This window comes from Cygnus olor, chromosome 3, assembly GCF_009769625.2.
Source record: "Cygnus olor isolate bCygOlo1 chromosome 3, bCygOlo1.pri.v2, whole genome shotgun sequence".
NCBI classification, from domain to species: domain Eukaryota; kingdom Metazoa; phylum Chordata; class Aves; order Anseriformes; family Anatidae; genus Cygnus; species Cygnus olor.
Window position 1 is genome coordinate 78,311,474 of NC_049171.1, and position 22,336 is coordinate 78,333,809.

Here is a 22,336-nt window from a genome sequence, read left to right on the forward strand (position 1 = left end):
GAACAGCAGACTGAGTAGAACGAACCCTTTTATTTCTGAATTATTGCGTAGTATAACATGTAGTAGAAGTTGGAATACTTTAATGTATACTTTAATTTTTTTTTGCAATTTTTCTTTCTATTTTAAGGTGTCCCAGATAGATTCCATCTTTGAATGCTTGCTAGAAGAGGAGGAGCAAATCTTGAAAGATATGCATATTGAATCAGTTGAGTGGGCCCAGATAGTTGTCAATGTGAACAACATCATTAAGGTACTGAATAGCATTAACTAAAATGTTTTCGGGAAGGGAGGGTCAAATGTTAAAGAATACATCTGAGTTACTGACATGAGAAAAGTGAATACAAATTTTGCATGCCTGAATATATTAGGAAGAAAGAGATGGTCTTCTGCAGAATCAGGGGCATTCCTTTTCCTCCTGAGCCACTGATGAAGAGAGTTTGAGAAGCTGTGAAAGCATGTGTACTTAGCAAAGAGTGAAGAGCTTGTGCTTCAGAATGGAAGTTTCTTGCTCAGACAGCGTGTACCTTTCTATGTAACTGAGAAAGAAGGGGCTATTAAAATAACGCTTCAGGATTATAGAAGACAGCATATTTTATAGCCCGTGTATATGCAGATGGGCTAAAATTTTATTTCCTTACCTTTAAACAGGATATGCTGCAAGCTGCCTGCCAGTATCGTCAATCTAGAGCCTCTTTATATAAAACAGGAGAGCTTCCAGAAAGAGAACCTGAATATATTCCATGGACAGGTGAGAAATCTCTATTACTAGTTTAATAAATATGAAAAATCTTTTTTGTTTAGTAGAGATGTGTTCTGGAAAACATGAATTCCAGTCTGAATATTAACTTATTCTTAAATTTTGTCAGTAAGAATGGGAGAAGCTAGGGGTTTGATCAATGAAACTGAGTGACTAAATGGACACATTTTGTCCAGTATTGATGGTAATTCTTTAAAACTTGCAATCCAAATTTGACTACAAAGTTTGGGGTCAAAGCTTATATATGTAAGTGTGTGTGTGTGTATATATATATATATATATATTATTATATTACTGTGCACTGGTTCTAGTTGGCAGGCCTATGGGATATATAACATTTAAAATGAATCATCAATGTGATCCAGAACTGTTTTAAAAAGGCCAGTGTTTCTCAATGTTTTGATGGTTTGTTAACATGAAAAATTGTTAGAACAAATGTTTGTAGCTGCATGATCTTCTTGGTTGGTGCTTAGGCTTTCTTGAGGCCTTTGAATCAAACATACTTTTTTGGTGCTCCCAAGATCAAAATCTTTTGAAAAGCAGGATGCATGTCTGTCTTGATGACCACATCTGTGGATTTCAAGTGGGTTATGGAAGTTGAATTGTTTTTTATGTGTATTCTCTGCTTTGCCCCGGAGGTCATGCAAGTGAATTTTTTCTTCAGAATAGCTGATGCTGATGGTATAGATCTCTGTAGTTTGGGGAGTGGTTTCGTTTCTTTTTTGATTATTTTGGTGAAATTTAATATTAGAAGGAAGATGGGAGTATGTGACTTGTGGGATTTTTCTAATATTGTTCTGATTTTGACCTTAAGATGCTTATTAGCTTTTATTTTTCTTTTTAATTGTAACTAGTAACTTTTTTATACTTCAGCATGGATTCCTTTGATGGTGAGATAGTTGTTTTAATATTTACTGTGTTTTCTTTCCAAGCGTCTAGCAGCCTACGTTCAGCAATAACACGCCAGCATGGGATCATTCTGAAGATGGTGTATCCTCAGGTGGACAGTAACTTACGTAGCATTGTGGCTGAACAGTTGGTGGCACTGCTGGATTGTTTTCTAGATGGCTATGTTTCTCAGCTGAAATCTGTGGACCGACCTGCTGATCAAGAGAGATACAGCAGTTTGGAAATGGAATATGTGCAGAAAAGATCAGAACTCTTGTCTCCCTTCCGTAAGTAGTTTGTTTTCCTTTAATGCAAGGATTAAATGTTCCATTTCATGAGGAAATGATGCAAACCTAACAGAGTAAGTGGTGTTTGTGTATGAATTCAATTTGTTTCACATTTGCCTTCAGAGTATTAATGACTAGTTTTTCTGATTTAATGGGATTTTTGCAAAACAGATCGGGCATGGATGCAATCTTGTATGGAATTCTGCATGCCTCTAATAACGCATCGCTGCTTTAATTTTTTAATTCTGCTGACTTGTTAAATTTTTCTGGCAGGATTTATGTTCTGTGCTAGATGACTGAAAGTATAATAGGCTTTTGAATGTTTATATTGTTGATAGTTGGAAAAAATTATAAACATCTGAAACTTTGTTTAGTGTTTATCAGAAAAAATGTTAACTTTAGAATCTTGATTATGTAGTCAAGCCTGTTAAACATGTCAGATGTGGTCAAGTCTTTAATGAGTAACTGACAGCAAAGCCCCCCTTGTTGAGTGGAAATAACTCGAAGAAAATGTACTTTAGTAAACTTAAACTTTTTTTTAACTAATAATGAATGATACACTATAAATAAGACAGTCTAATAATCGCTGACTCTTAACATATTTAAACTTCAAGAAAAATCTGTTAACCGTCTCAGTTTTACTGACGTTCATGGGCTATGTTAGTTTGCAAATACATAAGTTAACAGAATACTCAGTTTTGTTTGAGAGGAAATACAAACTACGGACTGAACATAATAAGATTAAAATGTATTTAATAGAACCAAAAAGAAAGTTCAAACAATATATTTTGAATACAGATCCCATGGTCTTTAGTTGTTCTTTCTGTTATCGAAAGCTTTTGCCAGCTCCTTTTTTGCTTTGTGTAATTAAATGGTTATTAATACAGATATTAAGTCACTTGTGGACTTCTACCCCTAAAGAAGCACAAATAACAGATACATGCTATCTTTCAGAGAAAACGGGGAGTATACGGGTCATTTTGTATTTTAAGCTTCTCTCCCCTTGTACTGTGGGACAGAGGTGGTAGGTATGTAAACTTGCATGTGTGTAGGGTATGTATGAAGTACCTCTTTGATGTGAACACCTGAATTTTGTTTTCATTTTACGCAGACATCCTGTAACAGCTGAAGATGAGCATGTGTGATATAACTTCTTTTTCTTCTTGGTTACTTAGTTTCCCTGGGACAGTATCAGATGGCAGCTGCTTTAGCAGAGAAGTACTGTGACTTTGATATCCTGGTGCAAATGTGTGAGCAGACAGACAACCAGGCCAGATTACAACGTTATATGAGTCAGTTTGCAGATCAGGTACCTCTTTTTTTTTTTTCCATGTTTCCTTTAGATAGTGTTTGGTAAGTTTGCACCTGAAGTTTTGCAAAAAAAATAATAATAATAATAATAATTTTCTTTTAGTGTGTGTATTTACATACACGTACAGAATGAAATGTGGAAAATTAGGACCAAGATTCATCTTGCAGAACTTAATGGAGTATTTAACCTGAGCTTGTAAATAAATAAATAAAATAAAGTCAACAGAAATATGGATGTTAGCTGTATAGACAAGAGGGTTTTATGGGACCTTTGTGCATCACTTGCACTGTCTCACTCTTGACGTCTTTCAGCATTTTGTAACTTGCTTGCTGAAGTATTGTAGTCAATGTTGTTTTATTAAACTAATGTAATACGAATTTAGGGATAACTTCCAAAAGAGGAGAGGAGATTGTTAAATGTATAAATAGAGGAGTTGAGAAGAGTAGGAAGCAGAAGTGTCGCTGTGTTCTTTTTTGTCGTCTTGTCAGATGCTTGTTGGGCAATTTTTCCAATATCTGTCAAAATTCAGTGTAAACATTTTTACATGTACTGAAAATTTGGAAAATGGAAGGAAAAAGGCAAAGAGACTACTTGAGGTCAGGGGGGTTGGGGAAAAAGGTTTCCAAATTTGAGAATCAGTGAGCTCAATTTTGTTTAGCTTTCCATAACAGCTGTGGAATGAAGAGTGCTCATTAAGTTTCGTAATGAATAGAGTACAAAAAGGGTGTTTAATAAGAACAATTTAAAGTATCAGTAGCAGACAGAAATGAAAGTAAATATTTTTAGTCGCAAGAATGAAATACACAAACTGCTGAAGAATTTTCCATTTGTTCTCATTAGTTGTCTCAAATACTGGTGGTGGTGTGGGTTTTTTATGTTTTGTTTGTTTTTTTACTTAAAAAACTTTCTGAAAAGAGGTTAACATGACAAACATAGAGCAGAATAGATCAATAGATAAAGTCTTCAGACTTTTTTTTTAACTGTTAATGCAATTAAAGCTTAGCATTATTCCAAGATTATTCTGAAAAGTCTAAATTAAATCATAAACATAAATCCTGATTAGTTATTTCACACTGAAGTTCTTGAGGATAAAATAGTTTTGAGGGATGTTTTTGGTTACAAAACAAGATTTATTTTTTCAAACAATGACTAGGGGAAATAAGGTTGCAGGTTCAGCTTGAGATAGGAGGGAATGTTTCAAAACAGTGATAGAAAAATAAACTTTCAAGTATGAAACGAAGTAGTTAGCACGGAGTTCTGAGTGGTGGAAAGGAACAGGTGAAGATATTAGTTTGAACTTGTGGGTGAGGTGATACCTATTTTCAATCTTGTGGGTTACCAAAGAATTTGTTTGGCATTTCCTTCATTTCCATTTAAGGACAAACTTGGATGCATCTATCAGCATCCATAGCGGATGAATTCTTTAAAGATTGTGTTTCTAACAGGACTTAACTCCTTTTACATCAACAGTATTTTTTTTTCAGTCTTGTTTTTTTTTTTTTAAGCAAGTTAACCCACGTTCTTACCAATTACATTCTGTGAAGTATTTTGCCTTTTAAGACAAACAAAATATTTAAAGGTAACTTTTATAATGTTTGTTTTCCTATTCAGAATTTTTCAGATTTCCTGTTTCGCTGGTATTTAGAAAAAGGGAAGCGAGGGAAGCTGTTATCCCAGCCTATTGCTCAGCATGGACAGCTGGCCAGTTTCTTGCAAGCACATGAACATCTGAGTTGGTTACACGAAATCAATAGTCAGGATTTGCAAAAGGTAGGCTTTCTTAATACAACCAAACTGAAACATCGTATGGTAAAACTTCTAACCACTGTGTCAGGTATATGTTCAAGTATGCAGGTTACCTAATTCATGAACAAAAGAATGGTGCTTAACTAGGTGAACAAGGGGAGAAATATCACAGATTATTAATGGAGTACCGAAAGCGCCCCTCCAGGCACCATCTGGTGTATCATATAAGCCGCTGCATCATGTAATGGAAATTAGGCCCATGTAGATGACTGATACTTTGTATCAAGGAAGATTTATTTGGATGAGTGATCACCACCCTGCTGTTCTGGGAGTTTACCTTGAATATCAGTAACATTTTCAGATGATCCAGCAAGGGGGAAACTAAAATTTGTATTTCAAAGCTAACTTAGTGAAAGCAGAGAAATTTTGAGGTATCACAAAAGTAAAAAGTAAGGGAAAAAAAAAAAGTGCTTCATGTATATTCATAATTTGAAAGCAGTTTATTTTTAGAGGAGTTAATGTGTATGTGGATAGATTAATGTTGTTTTGGTTTTGAACTTGTTTTTTTTGTAGCCTTGTAATCTGTCCAGTTCTTCTCCTACTTCTTGTTGGGCAGTCTTCCTTCTGCTAGATTTATGAATACTTTTCACTTTTGCGAATAAACAATCTAAAGAAAAATGGCTTCTTCCAATTCATATGCACATTTATTAAATATGCAAAGGATGGTAACATCCTGTTATAAATTATAGGTTGAGAATCATATATCCATTTAAAAATAAATAAATAGGAAAACAAGAAATATTTGGTCAGAAAGGAATCTTGATATAATACAAGTAACTGAAGTGTTTGGGAATCTATTACTTTGTTGGTGTAGACTGAGTTTCTTTTATAGCAAAGCACTACGAAGGAGGGGGATTCTAGAATAGAAGTAATTCATTCTGGATTGCTCATTTCTGAGTAGGTGCTCAGAAATGTATTGTTCCTTTGTCAGACATACAAGTAAATTTTTGCGCATCTGTTGGGTTACTACAGTGGTTGAAAAATAGATGTATGCCAAATTCCTGAATTAACAAATAAATAATCTGCGTGCAAAGTTGTTCCGTCAAGGTGCATTTGCCTGGTTTTTATAGCGAAGTCTTCAATAAAATCCCAGAGGAACAGTATGTGAAGTTGCAGCTTATCTTTAATTATAAGATAGTTTTGAGGGGTATTACAGAAAGAGATACCTATATATCTTCCTAAATAGTGTAATGCAGAATTCTAATTTGCAAGTTCTTCAAGACTTCTAAGAAATAACACGTTACAGTACTACAAATCATAAATAGCTGAGACTGCAGTTCAAGTTAAATCCTTCTTGCCTGTTAACTTTCTGATGTTAACTTCTGCAACTGATCTCTAATGTGTTTAATTTCAGGCTCACAGAACATTGCAGACTTTAGCAAACATGGAGACCAGGTATTTTGCAAAGAAGAAAACACTTCTTGGCTTGAGCAAATTAGCTGCACTTGCATCTGACTTCTCAGAAGAAATACTGCAAGAAAAAATAGAAGGTAAGAAATAAAAACAGAGTAAGGTGAAGAATAGATTAATGAAGTTACTGAATTAAAGCCACATTTTTGTGAATAGTTCATTTTCTGAGCATGAGGGCTCTAGCCCAATGTGGTAAGGATACATTGGGCTGATGACTTTGCTCATGGTGGGAATGGTGAGGAAAGCAGCATAAGGCAGTAACCGCAGTATTCACCTTCCCCTGTGTGTTAGGACTATGACATTGGGAACTTTCACCTTTTCACTTTTCCTAATAACATGCTATTAGCATAAACAGCAGGCTGCAACGTTCTTTTTTTAAGTCATTAGACAGTTCAGAAGCAGCTGAAACTTCTAAACCATTCACAACATTTTTTATGAAGCTGCATTTTATATTTCATATGCAAGGTAAAAATAAATCAACTTCTTAAAGCCTAATTATTGAATAGTTATCAATTTTGAATTCCACTCAAGTCCTGAGACTCTTAGGCTCTAAGGAAATGGTGTATATATGTTATATTGTGATAGTGTACCCGCAAATACATAAATCTGTGATCAAGTAGTGCTTCCTCAGTACTTTCTAGCATGGTTAGTGGCAGTGTTTCATTGTGATCTAACTGAAAAGATATTAATGGAAAAATTGGGAATACCTGTTCTGCTTTATTACCAAGTACAGCAGTTCCACTGCTCTGCCCTCATTGTCATGCTTGAAAATACCCCTTTCCTGCTGTGAGTTTGTGAAAAAGCATATATCCTACACTAATGGTTAAACTAATACTGGCCACCAGGGGGAAGCTTTAAAATATTACTGAAGATTATTTCTCAAGTTTGCTTCTATTAATCTGCATGTTTATCTGCGTATGTTAGGTACAATTCTTGAATGAGATCTTGTTGAAAAAGGCTTAGAATAATTGATAGCTAAGTAGGTGTTACAAATTTATTTTTAGATTGTAATAATTTATTGCTTGATTTCTAAGTTATAAAACATCGCATCTAATCTCTGTATGAATGCAACTTCAAAATATATGCCAATGCTGATGTGAACAATCTCATCTTTAAATAGGAAAACCTTAGAAAACTGGGGAAAGTAAAGCTTTATTTCAAGAGTGACTATCAAAATTTGGTGTGGACTTTATTCTGGTACACACTTCTGTATGACAGAGGGCATAGCTTTTTAAATTTATGCTCTTTGTGTATAGGCTTTGCATTAATAAAGAAAGAGTAATTATTTCTGCCATGTTCCGCTCATCCACTTGAACAGATAAAATACTCCTTTAGAATTATTTTCACATTTTTACCATGCAATGGAACTGGGGTTGGAGTTCGCATACTGTGGGTGAAGTTACTCTGTGTTGATTCTGTTTCAGCCTAATAGGTTTCAGGCTGTACTGGAAAATAAAACAATTCAGAAAGGAATAATTCATGGGATGCAGCAACTCCATTGCACGGATCTTCAGCCAGAATGTGACTCTCCGAAATCACAGCCAGCTTGCTTTCCTGCCTAGTGCCATAGCATCCCTCCAATCCGATGTATCTGTTTTCTGGTTTTGAGGAGGGGGAAAAAAAAAAGCTATTAGTCAGCTTTACACTGGGAACCTGACTGGAAAATAACAACTAGTTCATTGGGATGACAGTAGTGCAGTAGAAGTATTTCTGTGCTTAAGCAACATAGAAGTATTCAAATAAAATGCTTCATAAGAAATATTTGTAGACCTGAAAAATATTGTAACTTGGCAGTTATTGCTGTGCCATAGACTTTATTACTACATTTTAATAACATGAAACATTTATTTCCTTAAATGACTACAAGAAATATCGGAACAGGAACGCTTTCTGTTACATCAGGAGACGCTCCCTGAACAGTTACTGTTAGAGAAACAGTTGAACCTCAATGATATGCCAGTGCTGTCTGCATCTCAGCTCATTGATGTAAGTATCTCCTGTCTTCTCCGTTACACAGATAAAGTTGCAGTATATTTTCTACTCCAGTGTTATAAAATAAGCTAGATCACAGCTGTTTTTATGTCTTATTTGACTTGCTAACCACTTAAAGATCTGACATATGAAATTGTTTACCTTTGCTTTGTTTATTTTGTTTACCTATAGCAAATTTCAAAATAGTTCAGAATTTCCTTGTTGCACGCGTGTTTTTGAGTGCTGCTAGGAGAAGCAGCAGATCAAATCAGTGCCAGAAGCTGTCTTACTGGTCTAAACCAGTTTTTGGAAATGAGATAATTTTTACCTTCTGTCGCATCCTCAGCAGGGCAAAATTTGAAAGGCAGAGGGAACAAATAATAACAACTTAATGAAGAAAGATGCTACAGTCTAGAAATGGAAAGGGCTGGAAGTGAGAAAGAGCACCCACAGTCTTTGTCTTTAAAAACAATGAACAACAGCAACAAAAAAAGCAACTTGTTCCAATTCTGGCATCAATAGAGCTGACTGCTCCTCCACACTCCTTTCTGGTGGGAGCCAGGAACCAGTAGCTTTATTTTATCATCCAGTGATGCATACAAAAATATTTGTTGAATAGCAACAATACGGTGTAAAACCAACCATGCCTTGTCTGTTAATTTAGCAAGTCGTTAATTTTCTGTAATCTTGTGGAAAATTAGGAGCTGGTATTGCACCTGTTAGAATTTTCCCCATTTTCTTAGAACAATGTGAAGTGTCAGTAGATTCTGAAGTCGTTACCTCTGTCTTTAAGTGAAGCTGACTGTGGGATTACAGAAGAGTAAGAAGTGTCATCGTTTGACAAGTGCTGGCACCATGCCAGTGTTCCTTCTGAATTCTCTCTGTCAAACCCATGTTCTTACTTGCTTCTTGCAATGCCAGAATGAAACTTAGGAAGTGTAAACAAACAGTGCATTAATATTAGTTTTGCTTTTAAGTACTAATTTAGAATGTTGTTTATGGGAAGGGGGGTGAATGAAATGTGGATAGCAAACTTACCTGTTTGTAAAAGGTGAAAGGCAGTACGTGTGCTTATGTACTGCTTCGAGCTTTGTCAAAATAATTCTGAGAGCTCATTTTATTTGTGGAGCTGAGCTCTAGCTACAGTAGTCCAGGAATGTTACAGCCTTAAATGGTACTTAAATTTGAAACCTAGCAGCCTTATATCCAATGTCATTTGTCCACAGACCATTGTCATGTATGTGGAATGCTGCTCTAAAACCTTAAGTATATTCCTTACTATAAAAATACTTGCAATTGAATCAAGGCATATTTTCATGAGAAGGTCATGTAAGTGGAAAATACATGGTGGTCTTCCCACAATGAGTTGTTTGTGATATCAGTTACATTAGTTTGTAGGCTAAAAATAATTCTCTGCGTTAATCTTTCATGTCGTAGATGTACATATGTGATGAGAACAGAAGGGCCAATGAGTATGACTTCAAGAAAGCACTTGATCTACTGGAATATATTGATGAGGTAGGAAAAGGTTTCGAAGACTTTCTAATCCAGAGACTTTTTTTGATCATTTAAGCGAGAATGTTGCATCTGTAGTTAGTTAAGAATATATTGGCTTAGTGTATGGTAGTTAAAAATAGTCCCTAATGTGTTTTTTGGTTTGTTTTTAAGTCACTGGAGACTTAATGCCAACTGTGGTTTAGATCATTGAAGAAAAATTACGCTCCTCATCTTCAGTTCCCATTTATAGTCTAGTTTCTTTTTTAGAGCCTTGCTTCCCTACAGGCTTCCTGCAAACAGGACAAAAATTATCTGTTTTCAGTTGTTCAGTTCATGCATCATCCCTAGTGGCAGTTTCTCTGATGGTTTATGAGATAAGGTGGAATAAAGGACACCAACTTTTTAACACATAAATAGCACTGAACCACAGATTTGTTATCCTAAGCTCGAAGTGCTCGCTGCATCTCACTGTATGATCTGGTAACTTGCCAGGAGAAACTTTCCAGTAAGCATGAATAAATCAACTTCTGAGAAACATCAAACCAGAATTAAAAGCAACCTTCACTAAAAAGCAGCGGCTGTATTATTTCAGCAAACTAGTTCAGATTTCTCTTATGGATCAGTTGGAATGTATTCCTTGGTAACTGAAAATGAGAGCTTTTTTCAGATTATCCCAGTTCATGTTTGTTTGGGTAGAAGGAATCCAAGTAGGAAAAAAAAAAAAAACTCCTTTTATTAGTATTTACAAAACGATTGTTCCATTTTGTTGGCCTTCAGTAATTTTGGTTTGATGACAATAAATATCTCTAACTTTGATTTTTTTTAGCTGCTTTTAATTGATTTTTTTAAATGGAATTTTCTTTTGAGTAACATTTATTTACTGTTTATTAACTAGTATTTATTTATTTATGTATGAATCTGTTTATTTTTCTTGTGTTCACAACTACACCGTATTTTGTAGCGTGGAGTATTACTGCTTTGTCATTTACATTGAGTTGCTTTTTAGTTTAAAAAGAAAATTCAGTGTGATTTTCTGACTTCTCCCTTCAATTTTACAAAGTAGAATCCGAATTTTGCATTAAATAATTAAAAAATTTTTTTGCAGTAAAATAAGTCTGAGTAAACTCATTTTGGTTCAGTCTTTCAAATTAATTTTCCCCTTGAATTTGTCTCCCTGTTTCACCAACATCGAGACAGAGACAACTATATTGGCTTTTTTTTGTCTTTGAAGAAGGAAAAAGGAAGATGAGATCTCAAAATTAATTTTTTTTGCTCTGATATTTAAGTCTCTTAACTTAGGTAGAACCATTCAGCAAATGATGGCTTAGCTTAGATTTGCAGAGATGAGTTCAGCTAAATGTAGGGTATCCATTACGGATAACCAAACCAAACAAGTGCAATTCACAGCACTTTAAGAACGCATATGTGTTCACCAGTTTTCCTAGCTTTTCTCCAGCAAAAGTTTAAAGACAAGGCCCATCCTCTTGCTTCCAGGTTTTTAAAGGCAAGAGATCATAGCTTTATGAGGGGAATTTAAAGTAGCTGTGATGCTTTAGGACACTGGGAGGTGAAAAAAAAAATACATGGTCTCTTCTGCCATTAAACCTTAAAAGGGTCTCTGACACCAGTTATCTCGAAGTTTCTCTGCAAAGAAAGGACTGACCTTTCCAAGACAAGTGTATATTTTTTGAAGACATTTGTTAATGTATTCATAAAATACATGTCCTAATTGTGTATGCTAATGCACATCAGCTAGCTTGGCCACGCCAAGAAAAGAGCCTTGAGTTCAGTCACCATTTAACAAATGTTAAAATAAAACTTGGCTGGAATAAACTGTTTTACATACTGGTAGTTGTTTGTGCTTTAGAATATACCCTTTTTTCAAATTGAGGTAGTTGGTCTTCAGTGATTGTGTGGGGATGTAGAAAGCCTGAGCCATGTCTTCAAATGGAAATGAACTGTCTTGAGTGGTTCAACAGTACCATCAGCTCATCTGTTAAAACAGGAGGTGTTTTAAAAAAAAAAAAAAAGTTCAATACTTGAAGAATCTAACTGACTGGTGTAATCTGTGTGACACAGTGATTATTTTTTAAACAAATTTTAAAGTTACTTCTCTTTTTTCCTTACATGATGTGAAGGAAGAGGAAGTGGATGTAAATGATCTGAAACTTAAAATTCTCTGCATGGCTCTCCGAAGAGATGGGTAAGTGCAATATGAATAAAAATTACCAGGAGTATTTGTGACATAGCTTTTCCAGAATTGCACATTGGTGTACTGTTCTTCAGCTCATTGAAAGGATTGAATTTCATAGTGTGAAGTTTATAAAGTATGAAGTAACTGGTCAGAAAGTGTGTGGAAACCTCCATTTAAAAAAATTTTATAGTACTTTGCTTAACTCACTGGCAACCTCCTATGCATTTTCAACACCCGAGAAGCAGAGATGTAGCCATACAGCTCTCATTCTTGAACCCTTTGCAAAGGTAAAAGCAGCGATCAATGCTGAAACTTTTCTTCCCCTTTGAAGCATCTCAAGATGAAGCTTTTTAAGAGCAACATGTGCAGATATCACTCCTACAAACTTTTATTTCACTTATTTTTGACTGCTGAACCACTTCGACAATTTCATGACTTTTTTATATTAAACTGCATTCTTAACTCTAAGAGATCAAAACCCCGGTGGCTTAAAAGACAGTCTTATGGGTCTCCAACGCCGAATACAGGCTGAATCCAACTGGTCAGAAAAATCTTGTCATTAAACAATGCTGCTGTTCTTTCGCAGGGTAAATAACTCAAATGGTATTCCCTCCCTGTCTTTACTAATTTCCAGAAGTTATCCAGCTTCACTAACTTCTATCCGTGTTCTTAGGAAGAAAAGATGAGGAGAGGATACATTCCAAATGCACCAAGCTATTTGTGATGGGCATGGACATAAGCATCATTTACATTCACACATACACATAGGATAGATTCCAAGGGACAATTGTCTGTAGAAAATAACTTAGTCATGCAGCTAGGAGTTTATTGTCACACACGACACAAATATATGCAGAAACAGGTTCATGCTATTCTGTTTTCTTCCTTTCCTGTTGATTTCAAGACAGAGGTATCTAGAATCCCTGCATGGCACCAAGCCAGTAATTGGTTTGTGTCCTGTCTACCCTGAACCAAGAACAGAGATTCGGATGCAATATTTAAACTATTCAAATTATGTACAGTGCTGACAACATGTTGCCTGCTCCTCTAGCTAAACAGGTACAATTTGAGATCACTTTGTACTAGTTAGTGTTTGGGAAGCGTGATCTCCCAGTTGAGTTTCCTGTCCAGCAAGGCTCACAAAGGTTTACAAAGAGGTCAGTCACTGTTTCAAAAGAGGTACTTTTAATTTTCATCAGTGTGTGAAATGAAGTATTTGACATATTACAGAACCTACCTTTTAAGGGTGGCATCTGTTTGCTACCGTAACGACTACAAATGGTGGTGAGCTTCTCGGGTAGAACAGAGGGCCTTGGTTGAACATGTTCCTGCCATTCTGGTAGGGCTCTCATTATCTCTCCTTCTCTGTGCCTAGGAGAAGGAAACCATCACCACTCCTTTCCCCTTCACTGCCTCCCTCCCTCAGGCTCTTCCCAGTAGATTTAATGATGAAGATCTAGAAATTTTGGAGTTACAGTGACATCCAGGGTAAAACTGGTTTCAGTGAAGTACGGAGGATTTGGCAGTAAGAGTTTCTGGGAGACAGGTCCAGATCTGAACCACATCCTATTAGCCAAAGGAAATCCATGTTAGTTTAGGAATTGACATGGATGTTCTTGTGTGGCGGTTTAACACACAAAACAGGTAATTTTAACAACTGAAAGGTCAGAACCCCAGCAAAGGAAGTTAGGTCGATGTTGACTTAAAGCTGCTTGCTATGCATAGAGCTCTGTAAAAATGAAAGTGTCCCTTAAAATAACATTTCTCTTAGAAAAATGTTTGGAGCTTTCTTACTACAGGTGAGACTTGTATTCATAAGTTTTTCGCATTTAATCACAAATGAAACTCAACTTGAATTTTTGTGCACTGTTACAGGACTGCAACTTGTATTAGGTATTTTTTTCCTCTCATTTTCAAACATATTAGCAAATTCCTGCTCTTGGTTTATTCTACCAGAAGATAAATCTCTACTTTCATGTCAATCAGTAATTACTGAGAATAGTTAATTTTTGTCTTGATGGGTAATACTTGTGGTTTTATCAAAGAAATAATGTTTGTGTTTATGATTCAGAAGGCGGTAAGCATTTCCATTGTCCTCCTAACTAGACTCTGTTATAGTAGTGCAGTTATTACAGTCTTACTCTTGGAATAAAGAATAACTAACTCAGGATAAAGAAACCTCTTGCTCTGAGGTATAGCCAAGTACATAACACTTGTGTGAACATAATCACCTTTGGTAACTCACTGGATTTCCTGTATGTTTTTTCTTATTTGCATTTGTTTTTTTACCTATGCAATTCTCTTAACAAATTATTCTTTGACTTGCAGATGGTCCAGCTCAGAAGGTAGAGATGATCCAATTGAAGCATCTAAAGATAGTATATTTGTGAAAATATTACAAAAACTATTGAAAGAAGGTAAAGTGTACTTAAATGTGAACTTGAAAAGATTAACTTCTTGAAATTTGGTGTTTCAAAAACTACTTAAAATGAACACTAATATATAAGAAAAGTAGCATAAGTGAATTCTTAGAGTAATATAAGCCTCCATGTGCATTCCACTAGATAACTAATTCCCATATGATTATAACTCTCTCTCTATGAAATGCTGGGGACGTGAAAGAGATGAGCTAATTTATTGGTTACAATTTCAGTGCCCTCAAATTATTGGCTTAGTAGGGCAGCTGTCAGATTTTGCATGGTTTTTTATTGCATAGTAAAGCAGGTCTTCTGGAGTCAAATGCATATCTTCTGTAAGATAAAGAATTAATATTTAATCATCTGTCGTTCAGAAGAGTGTGAAATATTTTAGCTCAAATGCTTTTTGTGTTTTTCTTCCAAAAAGCAAAATCAAAATGGATACCACCATGACTCTCACTAAGCTAAAAATGCCCATAGGAAGCTTTGGTCATAGAAGTTACAGCTTTGGGGAGGGAATGGCAGGGAGGACAAGGAATAAGCAACTTAAAGTTAAAAAAAAAAATAAATAAATCAGATTTTAATACTACTACAAATGCCCTCTTTTGAGATTCGAGAAGGCACCACATCAGAAATACAAAAATTAAGTTCTTCAGAACAGTTCAATCCTATCAATTTCTACCCTTCTTGTGAGATTTTCACAGCTTAGGCTGAAGTGTTGCAACTGATAACTGGAAGTATTTATTATATGACTGATCTTTTATTTCCTTTGTGACATGATACATAATGATGTAGATTTCATGTTTAAGAATTTTAGGTTTAATAATGAATTTAGGGATAAAATCATTGAGGAGCTCTGTTTGGGCAGGAAGTATTTTTTGGACTCAGTTTTACAAGATACCTAATTGTTATTTCATTTCTTTATGTGCATAGTAGAATTTGATCCTCCCAATCCCAAAAAAGGCAGAAGTGGATGTTTACTTAAAATGATCTTAAATGCCAATGCAAAGTACTTCTATCAGTTTGGTAATTTAAGGTTTTGTGTTGTAGGAGTTCAGCTAAGTGAATATTTACCAGAGGTGAAGGACTTCCTGCAAGCAAATGAACTTGACCACTTGAAAAATAATCCTTACTTCGCGTTTGTGTTAAAGGCAAACTATGAACTCTACATTCAGGGGCAAGCATGATGATTGACACTTTTAAAAATATTTTTTTCTAAAGTCCTGTTGAATTCATGTCTACTTTTTTTTTACATTCTGTTATTTTCCTAAAACTTTGTAATAAAGGCTATGGAGAGTAATATACTTGGTCTTAAATTTATAAACATCGACACTTCAGTCAGGAGAGGCAGGGGTGCATTTTCAGGCAAAAGAAAAATAAAGTTTTCATTTTCCGTACATCTTGTAAACTTGCTATTTCATTTTATATCTTCATTAGTATGAGTCCTACCTGACAGTCAGATACACAGACACGTGGGGTGAAATGTGTAACCCACCGAAGGAGGAGTTAACTCTTGCTCTCACTTCACAGGGGCTGTGATTTCAGTTCAGAGAACATACTGAAAACATTAACGCTGGATGACTGTATAGCTTGCTAAAGAAACAATTATATAGAATAGCTCTATTCTCAACACTCTTTTTGTATTGTGCAGTGTGTGGATATACACTTTCTGCTGTAGAAACTAGGTAATTTCAATTTTGCATTAAAGATTACTGTAAGGAAAGCTGGCTTGTCATGAGTCACTCGGCTTGTCAGTGACAGCCATAAAGCACAGTTCTCGTAGGAATTCCCCTGCTCCAGTAAGAATACCATTCTTCTAATATACCTGATTTTATATTTTATAATACTTTTTACAGTGTTTTGAAAAAGCAAGTTTATTTTATGTCTGTAGCTTTCATATAAACCATATCTATAATTATATGTAACTATAAACTATATGGATGTCTAGAGCACATCTTAAAAATGAGATTTAAGAGCTCACGGGGCAGTCATTCACTGTAACTGCTTGAGTCTAGGCTGTCAAGAAACCTAGAGAGCAGTTAATGGAAGTGAGAGTCCAGCATGATCGTCCTTACTCGGCGACTTGTTCTTTACTAGCTGATGCTACTGATAGTCTCCTTTTTTTTTTTTAATAACACCACATTGTCCCAGTTATCTCTAATGTGGGAAGACAAAATAAATAAATCCATTTTAGTTATTCTGGGTGGTAGCAGATTTTAATTTTTAAGCTAAATCAATGTTACTTTAATCTGTAACATTGCACCTTTCCTTTGCAAGTAGCTTAACATGAAGAGAATGAATGCAGAGCAAGTTGCATGCCCTTATGTTTTACTTCTCTGGCCAGATGCCTGCTGCAACAACTTGATCCAACAGCTGAGAAGGTCAGAAGTTAAATCGGTTGAAGAGAATCCAGTTTCTAGTTTTAAAAGCGCAGCTCCCCTTCCGTTGCTTCCCCTCCTCCCTGTACTAATACAGTAAGCTGGGCTGAGAATCTGAACATGTTTGGAAGAATAGCTTTATCTAGAGAGGTTCTAACTAATATGGGAAAGAAATGCATTAGCAGTCATCTTCTAAGATTGTTCTAAGAAACAAACTTTGCTCTTCTGCTGTCTTACATGGTTGATAACGAATCGTGGGTGCAACTCCTAGCTGTGGTTTCAAAGAAGTGGGATATTTAAGGCATTAGAAAAAGTGCTCATCTTTGTTTAAATATGACTTTAAAGGTGGTTTCATGTTATTGATAAGTGTAACGTTTTAAGGGAAAGGGAATACTGTAACAGATGATTGACATCCCATGCTGAAATACGTTCTACCTGAACTTTTACTAGACACGTTTTGCTTGAAGAGGAATCTCTTTAATTGACTGTCTGCAGTAAAATACTTCAGGGATATCTTATCCCTTCCTAGACTGTCGGCTGCCTGTATTCTGTTAGGACTGACAGGATAAGCCCAGGAAAGCTTCCTCGAGAAGGACGTGTTTCTGTTCACCCGTAGCTATCAGTCTGCTTCAAAGCTCTTGGCTTCCTTCATGAGATGTGTTTATTCCGGTTGGTGTAAAAGCACTCTGCAAGTTCTCAGGAAACAATCAGCCATGTAGTCTTCACAATTAATGTTTTATTCTACTGCAGGGTTAGGAGGTATTTGGCATTTGTACAATGCCTTTCATCTGTCTATTGCCAAAACAGAAGGCTACGGGCAATGAGTTTACTTAAATAAAACCTCATTAAAATAACTTCCATGCCTAAACTGAAGTTAAGTGTTCTCTCGTGCTAGGAATGTTAAATTGGTTCGCTGTTGTATTAAGGAGCTTGAAAAGACGGGGATTTGGAAATGGCGAGGAGGAATAGCCCCGTTTCATTATGTAATAAGTCACTCTTATAGAGAACTCTTGTCTCGGATTACTGTGTGGGGAGGATGCCTTCATTTACCACTGCATATCAAAGGTCATGCAGGAGCTCTGGTTTTGTCACACTTGGAAACAATTAAGAAAGCTGGAACATAAAACAGCAGGTTTTGACTAAAACAGCTAAAGGAGTGTGGACAGCTCCGTTAGAATAAGGTGGTATATGGTATATCTTCTTTCTTAAACAGTTACTTTTTCATTGATGGGAAATACACACAGTACGAAATGCTTCTATCCTCTATGGTCATAAGAGTTGCAGGAAAGTTTATCAATTTCCATTTGTGGTAGGTTTCATTAGTTCATTGTGGATAGTGGTTTTCTTTGTGCTCTCTTTCGGAAACTGAAATATTTTCTGACTTACAGCCTAAATCAGATTGATTTAGTGAGTCCAACACTGTCACCGTTTTGCTGTGAACTGTATTTGGGTAAAGAGAAAATTAAGAGAGACCATGGGGAAAGAGTAAGTTTAGGCTTGTGTCAGCTTTCATTGAAGGACCGTTGAGAATGTTTATCTTTCAGCAGTGTTAATGTTTTAGGCGGGATTTCTGTTACAAACACAACTTGATTTCAGATTCACAGCCTAATCAACATGACTGACTGTATTTTGGAAGCCGGGAGTCTCACAGTTCTGCAAATAAATTTGATGGCTGTGATTCCCTTAAGTGCTTTCAGGCTTCCGGTTTTTGTACTGCCAGTTGTAGATGACAGAACTGAAGAATAATAATGCAAGTTGAAAAATAGCACGAGGGAACAGCATCTTTTATCCCCAGTATAATTTAATACAGTAACATGACAGTGAATGAAAATGTATAGCAGAATGAAACAGGGAGCAGCCAGAGGTAAAGAATGCTGCCAAGCTAGAGGATGCAGAAATGGAGAAAAAGAAAAGCTGCTTGCTTCTCTATTGACCCTTCTTGTTCTGCATCGCAGTGGAGGAAATCAACTCCAGAAATGCCTTACTTTCAGGCGACTCCTTGCAGTGTGAACACTTCTGGTTTACTCTTTCTTCCTCCTCTCCTGCCTTCCCTGTGTTAGATTGTAAAAGGATTTTAAAATTTAAAAGGATTTAAAAGGATTTGCCTCGGCCAGTTGTGCCTTTAGAGCACAATTTTGATTTGCACGGACTCACTGGCAGGGCTGCAAATCTGCTTGTGTTCCTTCCCCTTAAATTCTGGTCACCAGTGAAGAGAAGAATCACTTTATAAAGTCTCCCAAGTGTCTCACAGGCGGTCTCTGATTAAATACTGATTTAACGCGGTGATGAAGTGTTCCTCCTGGCTCGCACAGCACCCTCACCTAGTCAGAGATGCCTTCCCTGTGAGACCGCGCTCCTTTTTACAAGGGTGAGCTGCGCGACGAGGGATGGCTGGGCACAGGGCGAGGGCACCAGCAGCCACTGCTGGGACCAGTCAGCGGGGTTCACGCTCTCCAAGGCTTCTCTTCAGGTGCTTGTAGCGTCCTCCTGTACTGTTATTTCCCAAGCCACATCAGTGAAACACACGACGCTATGCGCCGTGCGGCCACCCCAAACCTTCCTCTCCTCCTGCCTGCCCCCTCACCAGGCTCCCAGAGCCCCGAGGCGGCTCCCCCCGGGGCACACCTCCGCGCCGCCGCCCTGCCCTGCCCCGTCCCGTCCCCGGGGGGATTATTTCGGCCCCGGGCCGGGCCGGGCCGGGCAGGGGGGCTCCGCCGGCCGCTCCTTTTACGGCCGGGCCCGGCTCACCTGGGCCGCGTCCAGCAGCGCCTTCTTTGGGCAGCGCCGGGCCGGGGCCGCGCCGGGCCCGAGGCCCAAATATGGCGACGGCCGGGGCCGCATTCCTCAGCGCCCGGCGCCGCCGCGATAAAAGGGCCGCGGGGCCGGCGGGCGGCCCACGAGCCAGCCGGCCAGGAGCGGGAGGCCTCTCTGCCAGCCGCCCGACGCGCACAGCCCGCAGCCAGCACAGGTAAGAGCAGCCCGGCTCGGTAGGGCACGGCACGGCACGGCACGGCTCGGTAGGGCACGGCAGAGCCCCTCGCCCCGCCGTGAGGCTGAGCCGTGCGCCGCCCTGCCCCGCAGCCCGCCCCCGCCATGTGCGACGAGGACGAGACCACCGCGCTCGTGTGCGACAACGGCTCCGGCCTGGTGAAGGCCGGCTTCGCCGGGGATGACGCCCCCAGGGCCGTGTTCCCCTCCATCGTGGGCCGGCCACGCCACCAGGTACGCTGCCGGCTCCCGCGGGGCTGCCTCCGGCTGGCCCCGGGTCCCTGCGCTTGGACCCACCCGTGGAGAGGTCGCTGAGCCCCTTTTTTCCTCCCCCCGCAGGGCGTCATGGTGGGTATGGGTCAGAAGGACTCCTACGTAGGAGACGAAGCCCAGAGCAAGAGAGGTATCCTGACCCTGAAGTACCCCATCGAACACGGCATCATCACAAACTGGGATGACATGGAGAAGATCTGGCACCACACCTTCTACAACGAGCTGCGTGTGGCCCCCGAGGAGCACCCCACCCTGCTCACTGAGGCCCCCCTCAACCCCAAAGCCAACCGTGAGAAGATGACCCAGATCATGTTTGAGACCTTCAACGTGCCCGCCATGTACGTGGCCATCCAGGCTGTGCTGTCCTTGTATGCCTCCGGCCGTACCACTGGTGAGTGCGAGCGCCCCGATGGCCCCTTGTCCCCAGGGACACCCAGGACTGGTCCCCTCTAGCTGCCAACAGCTCTGCCCCTGGCACAAGTCTGTTCCCGGGCCGTGTCTCAGGTGTCTTCTCTGTGTTGCCAGGTATTGTGCTGGACTCCGGCGATGGTGTGACACACAACGTCCCCATCTATGAAGGGTATGCCCTGCCCCATGCCATCATGCGCTTGGATCTGGCCGGCCGCGACCTCACTGACTACCTGATGAAGATCCTGACTGAGCGTGGCTATTCCTTCGTCACCACGGGTAAGCACTGCTCCTTCCCAAAAACGTCCTCCTTCATTTCCAGCTCTTGCACCTCTGGGGATGCTGTAGCCTCTTGCCCCATTGCAAGCCATGGGAGTGCTCCCTGTTGGGCGCTTGCGTGCGGTTAGGGGTCTGGAGACCCAGCAGACCTGTGGAGGAGTTGCAAGTGTTCTGTTTCCCCCTTCATTGCAATCACTGATGGCTTTGCTCCCCCCTGACAGCTGAACGTGAGATTGTCCGTGACATCAAGGAGAAGCTGTGCTATGTGGCGCTGGACTTTGAGAACGAGATGGCCACTGCCGCCTCCTCCTCCTCCCTCGAAAAGAGCTACGAGTTGCCTGATGGGCAGGTCATCACCATCGGCAATGAACGTTTCCGTTGCCCAGAAACCCTCTTCCAGCCTTCCTTCATTGGTGCGTGCGCCCCTTCCCTCTCCCCTCCCCAGCAGCTCCCCCCTCTCTCCTGAGTCCTGGCACAGAGCTCTTGCTTGGCGCTTAACTTGTGCCTGCTCTTCACCCCTCCCCTGCCCCCAGGCATGGAGTCCGCGGGCATCCATGAGACAACCTACAACAGCATCATGAAGTGCGACATTGACATCAGGAAGGACCTGTACGCCAACAACGTCATGTCTGGGGGTACCACCATGTACCCAGGTATTGCTGACCGCATGCAAAAGGAGATCACAGCCCTGGCCCCCAGCACAATGAAGATCAAGGTAAGGCCAGAGCGTAACGGAGCCAGGCACAGGTCTCTGGGGACAGCCTTCTTTTGCCCTCCTGCGGCGCCTGACACCTGCAGCATTTACGTGCACTGATCTCATCTCTTTTGGCTTTTTCTAGATCATCGCCCCCCCTGAGCGCAAGTACTCTGTCTGGATCGGTGGCTCCATCCTGGCCTCCCTGTCCACCTTCCAGCAGATGTGGATCACAAAGCAGGAATACGATGAAGCTGGCCCATCCATTGTCCACCGTAAATGCTTCTAAACATGTTTACATGATCACTTTGCCAACCACTCTCAGGATGACAACCTTGTAGGTTCCAGGCTGCTGAGGACCTGCACCAGCCATGTAACTTTCTATTTTGTAACAATTTCTGGTTACTGTTGCTGCAAAGCTCCATGTGACACAGTGTATGTAAAGTGTACATAAATTAATTTATTTTACCTCGTTTTGTTTGTTTTTAAAACCAATGCCCTGTGGAAGGAAACAAAAAACTTCAAGAAGCATTAAATCATCAGTCATTCTGTCATACTCCTAATGCAGTTCTTTGTCATCATTTGCGTGGGTTCTTCCATCACTCGCCACCGTGGCGCCTCGGGGTTGGGAGCAGAGCGTGGGGTGGTGGGCTGGGGGCTCTCCGAGCAGGGGCAGGATCCCCAGCCCCATTTTGGGTCACAAAAAGCTCAGTCGTGCAGAGAGCGGCCCCGGGGTGGCTGCGTGCTGCGCCATGCTGCTGCAGGGTGGGTGCCCAC

At 39.5% G+C, this 22,336-nt stretch overlaps 2 protein-coding genes across 4 annotated transcripts in view; both read left to right on the forward strand.

The window, feature by feature from the left end:
- NUP133 (nucleoporin 133) overlaps positions 1-15,933 on the forward strand; it is a 29,990-nt gene extending 14,057 nt beyond the window's left edge. For all 3 annotated transcript variants that reach the window (XM_040551397.1, XM_040551398.1, XM_040551399.1), the window contains exons 16-26: positions 128-250; positions 649-748; positions 1,690-1,932; positions 3,108-3,241; positions 4,856-5,014; positions 6,405-6,540; positions 8,328-8,446; positions 9,869-9,949; positions 12,067-12,131; positions 14,451-14,539; positions 15,590-15,933. In XM_040551397.1, the coding sequence (XP_040407331.1) occupies positions 128-250; positions 649-748; positions 1,690-1,932; positions 3,108-3,241; positions 4,856-5,014; positions 6,405-6,540; positions 8,328-8,446; positions 9,869-9,949; positions 12,067-12,131; positions 14,451-14,539; positions 15,590-15,726 (1,386 nt within the window). In that variant the 3' untranslated portion in view covers positions 15,727-15,933. The remainder of the gene's footprint in view (positions 1-127; positions 251-648; positions 749-1,689; positions 1,933-3,107; positions 3,242-4,855; positions 5,015-6,404; positions 6,541-8,327; positions 8,447-9,868; positions 9,950-12,066; positions 12,132-14,450; positions 14,540-15,589) is intronic.
- Positions 15,934-19,732: 3,799 nt separating this feature from the next.
- ACTA1 (actin alpha 1, skeletal muscle) lies at positions 19,733-22,115 on the forward strand. Its single transcript, XM_040551400.1, has 7 exons — positions 19,733-19,885; positions 19,999-20,139; positions 20,245-20,569; positions 20,704-20,865; positions 21,087-21,278; positions 21,399-21,580; positions 21,705-22,115. Exons 2-7 carry the CDS (start codon positions 20,011-20,013, stop codon positions 21,846-21,848), a joined length of 1,134 nt encoding a protein of 377 aa, XP_040407334.1. The 5' UTR covers positions 19,733-19,885; positions 19,999-20,010; the 3' UTR covers positions 21,849-22,115.
- The last annotated feature ends 221 nt before the right edge of the window (positions 22,116-22,336 follow it).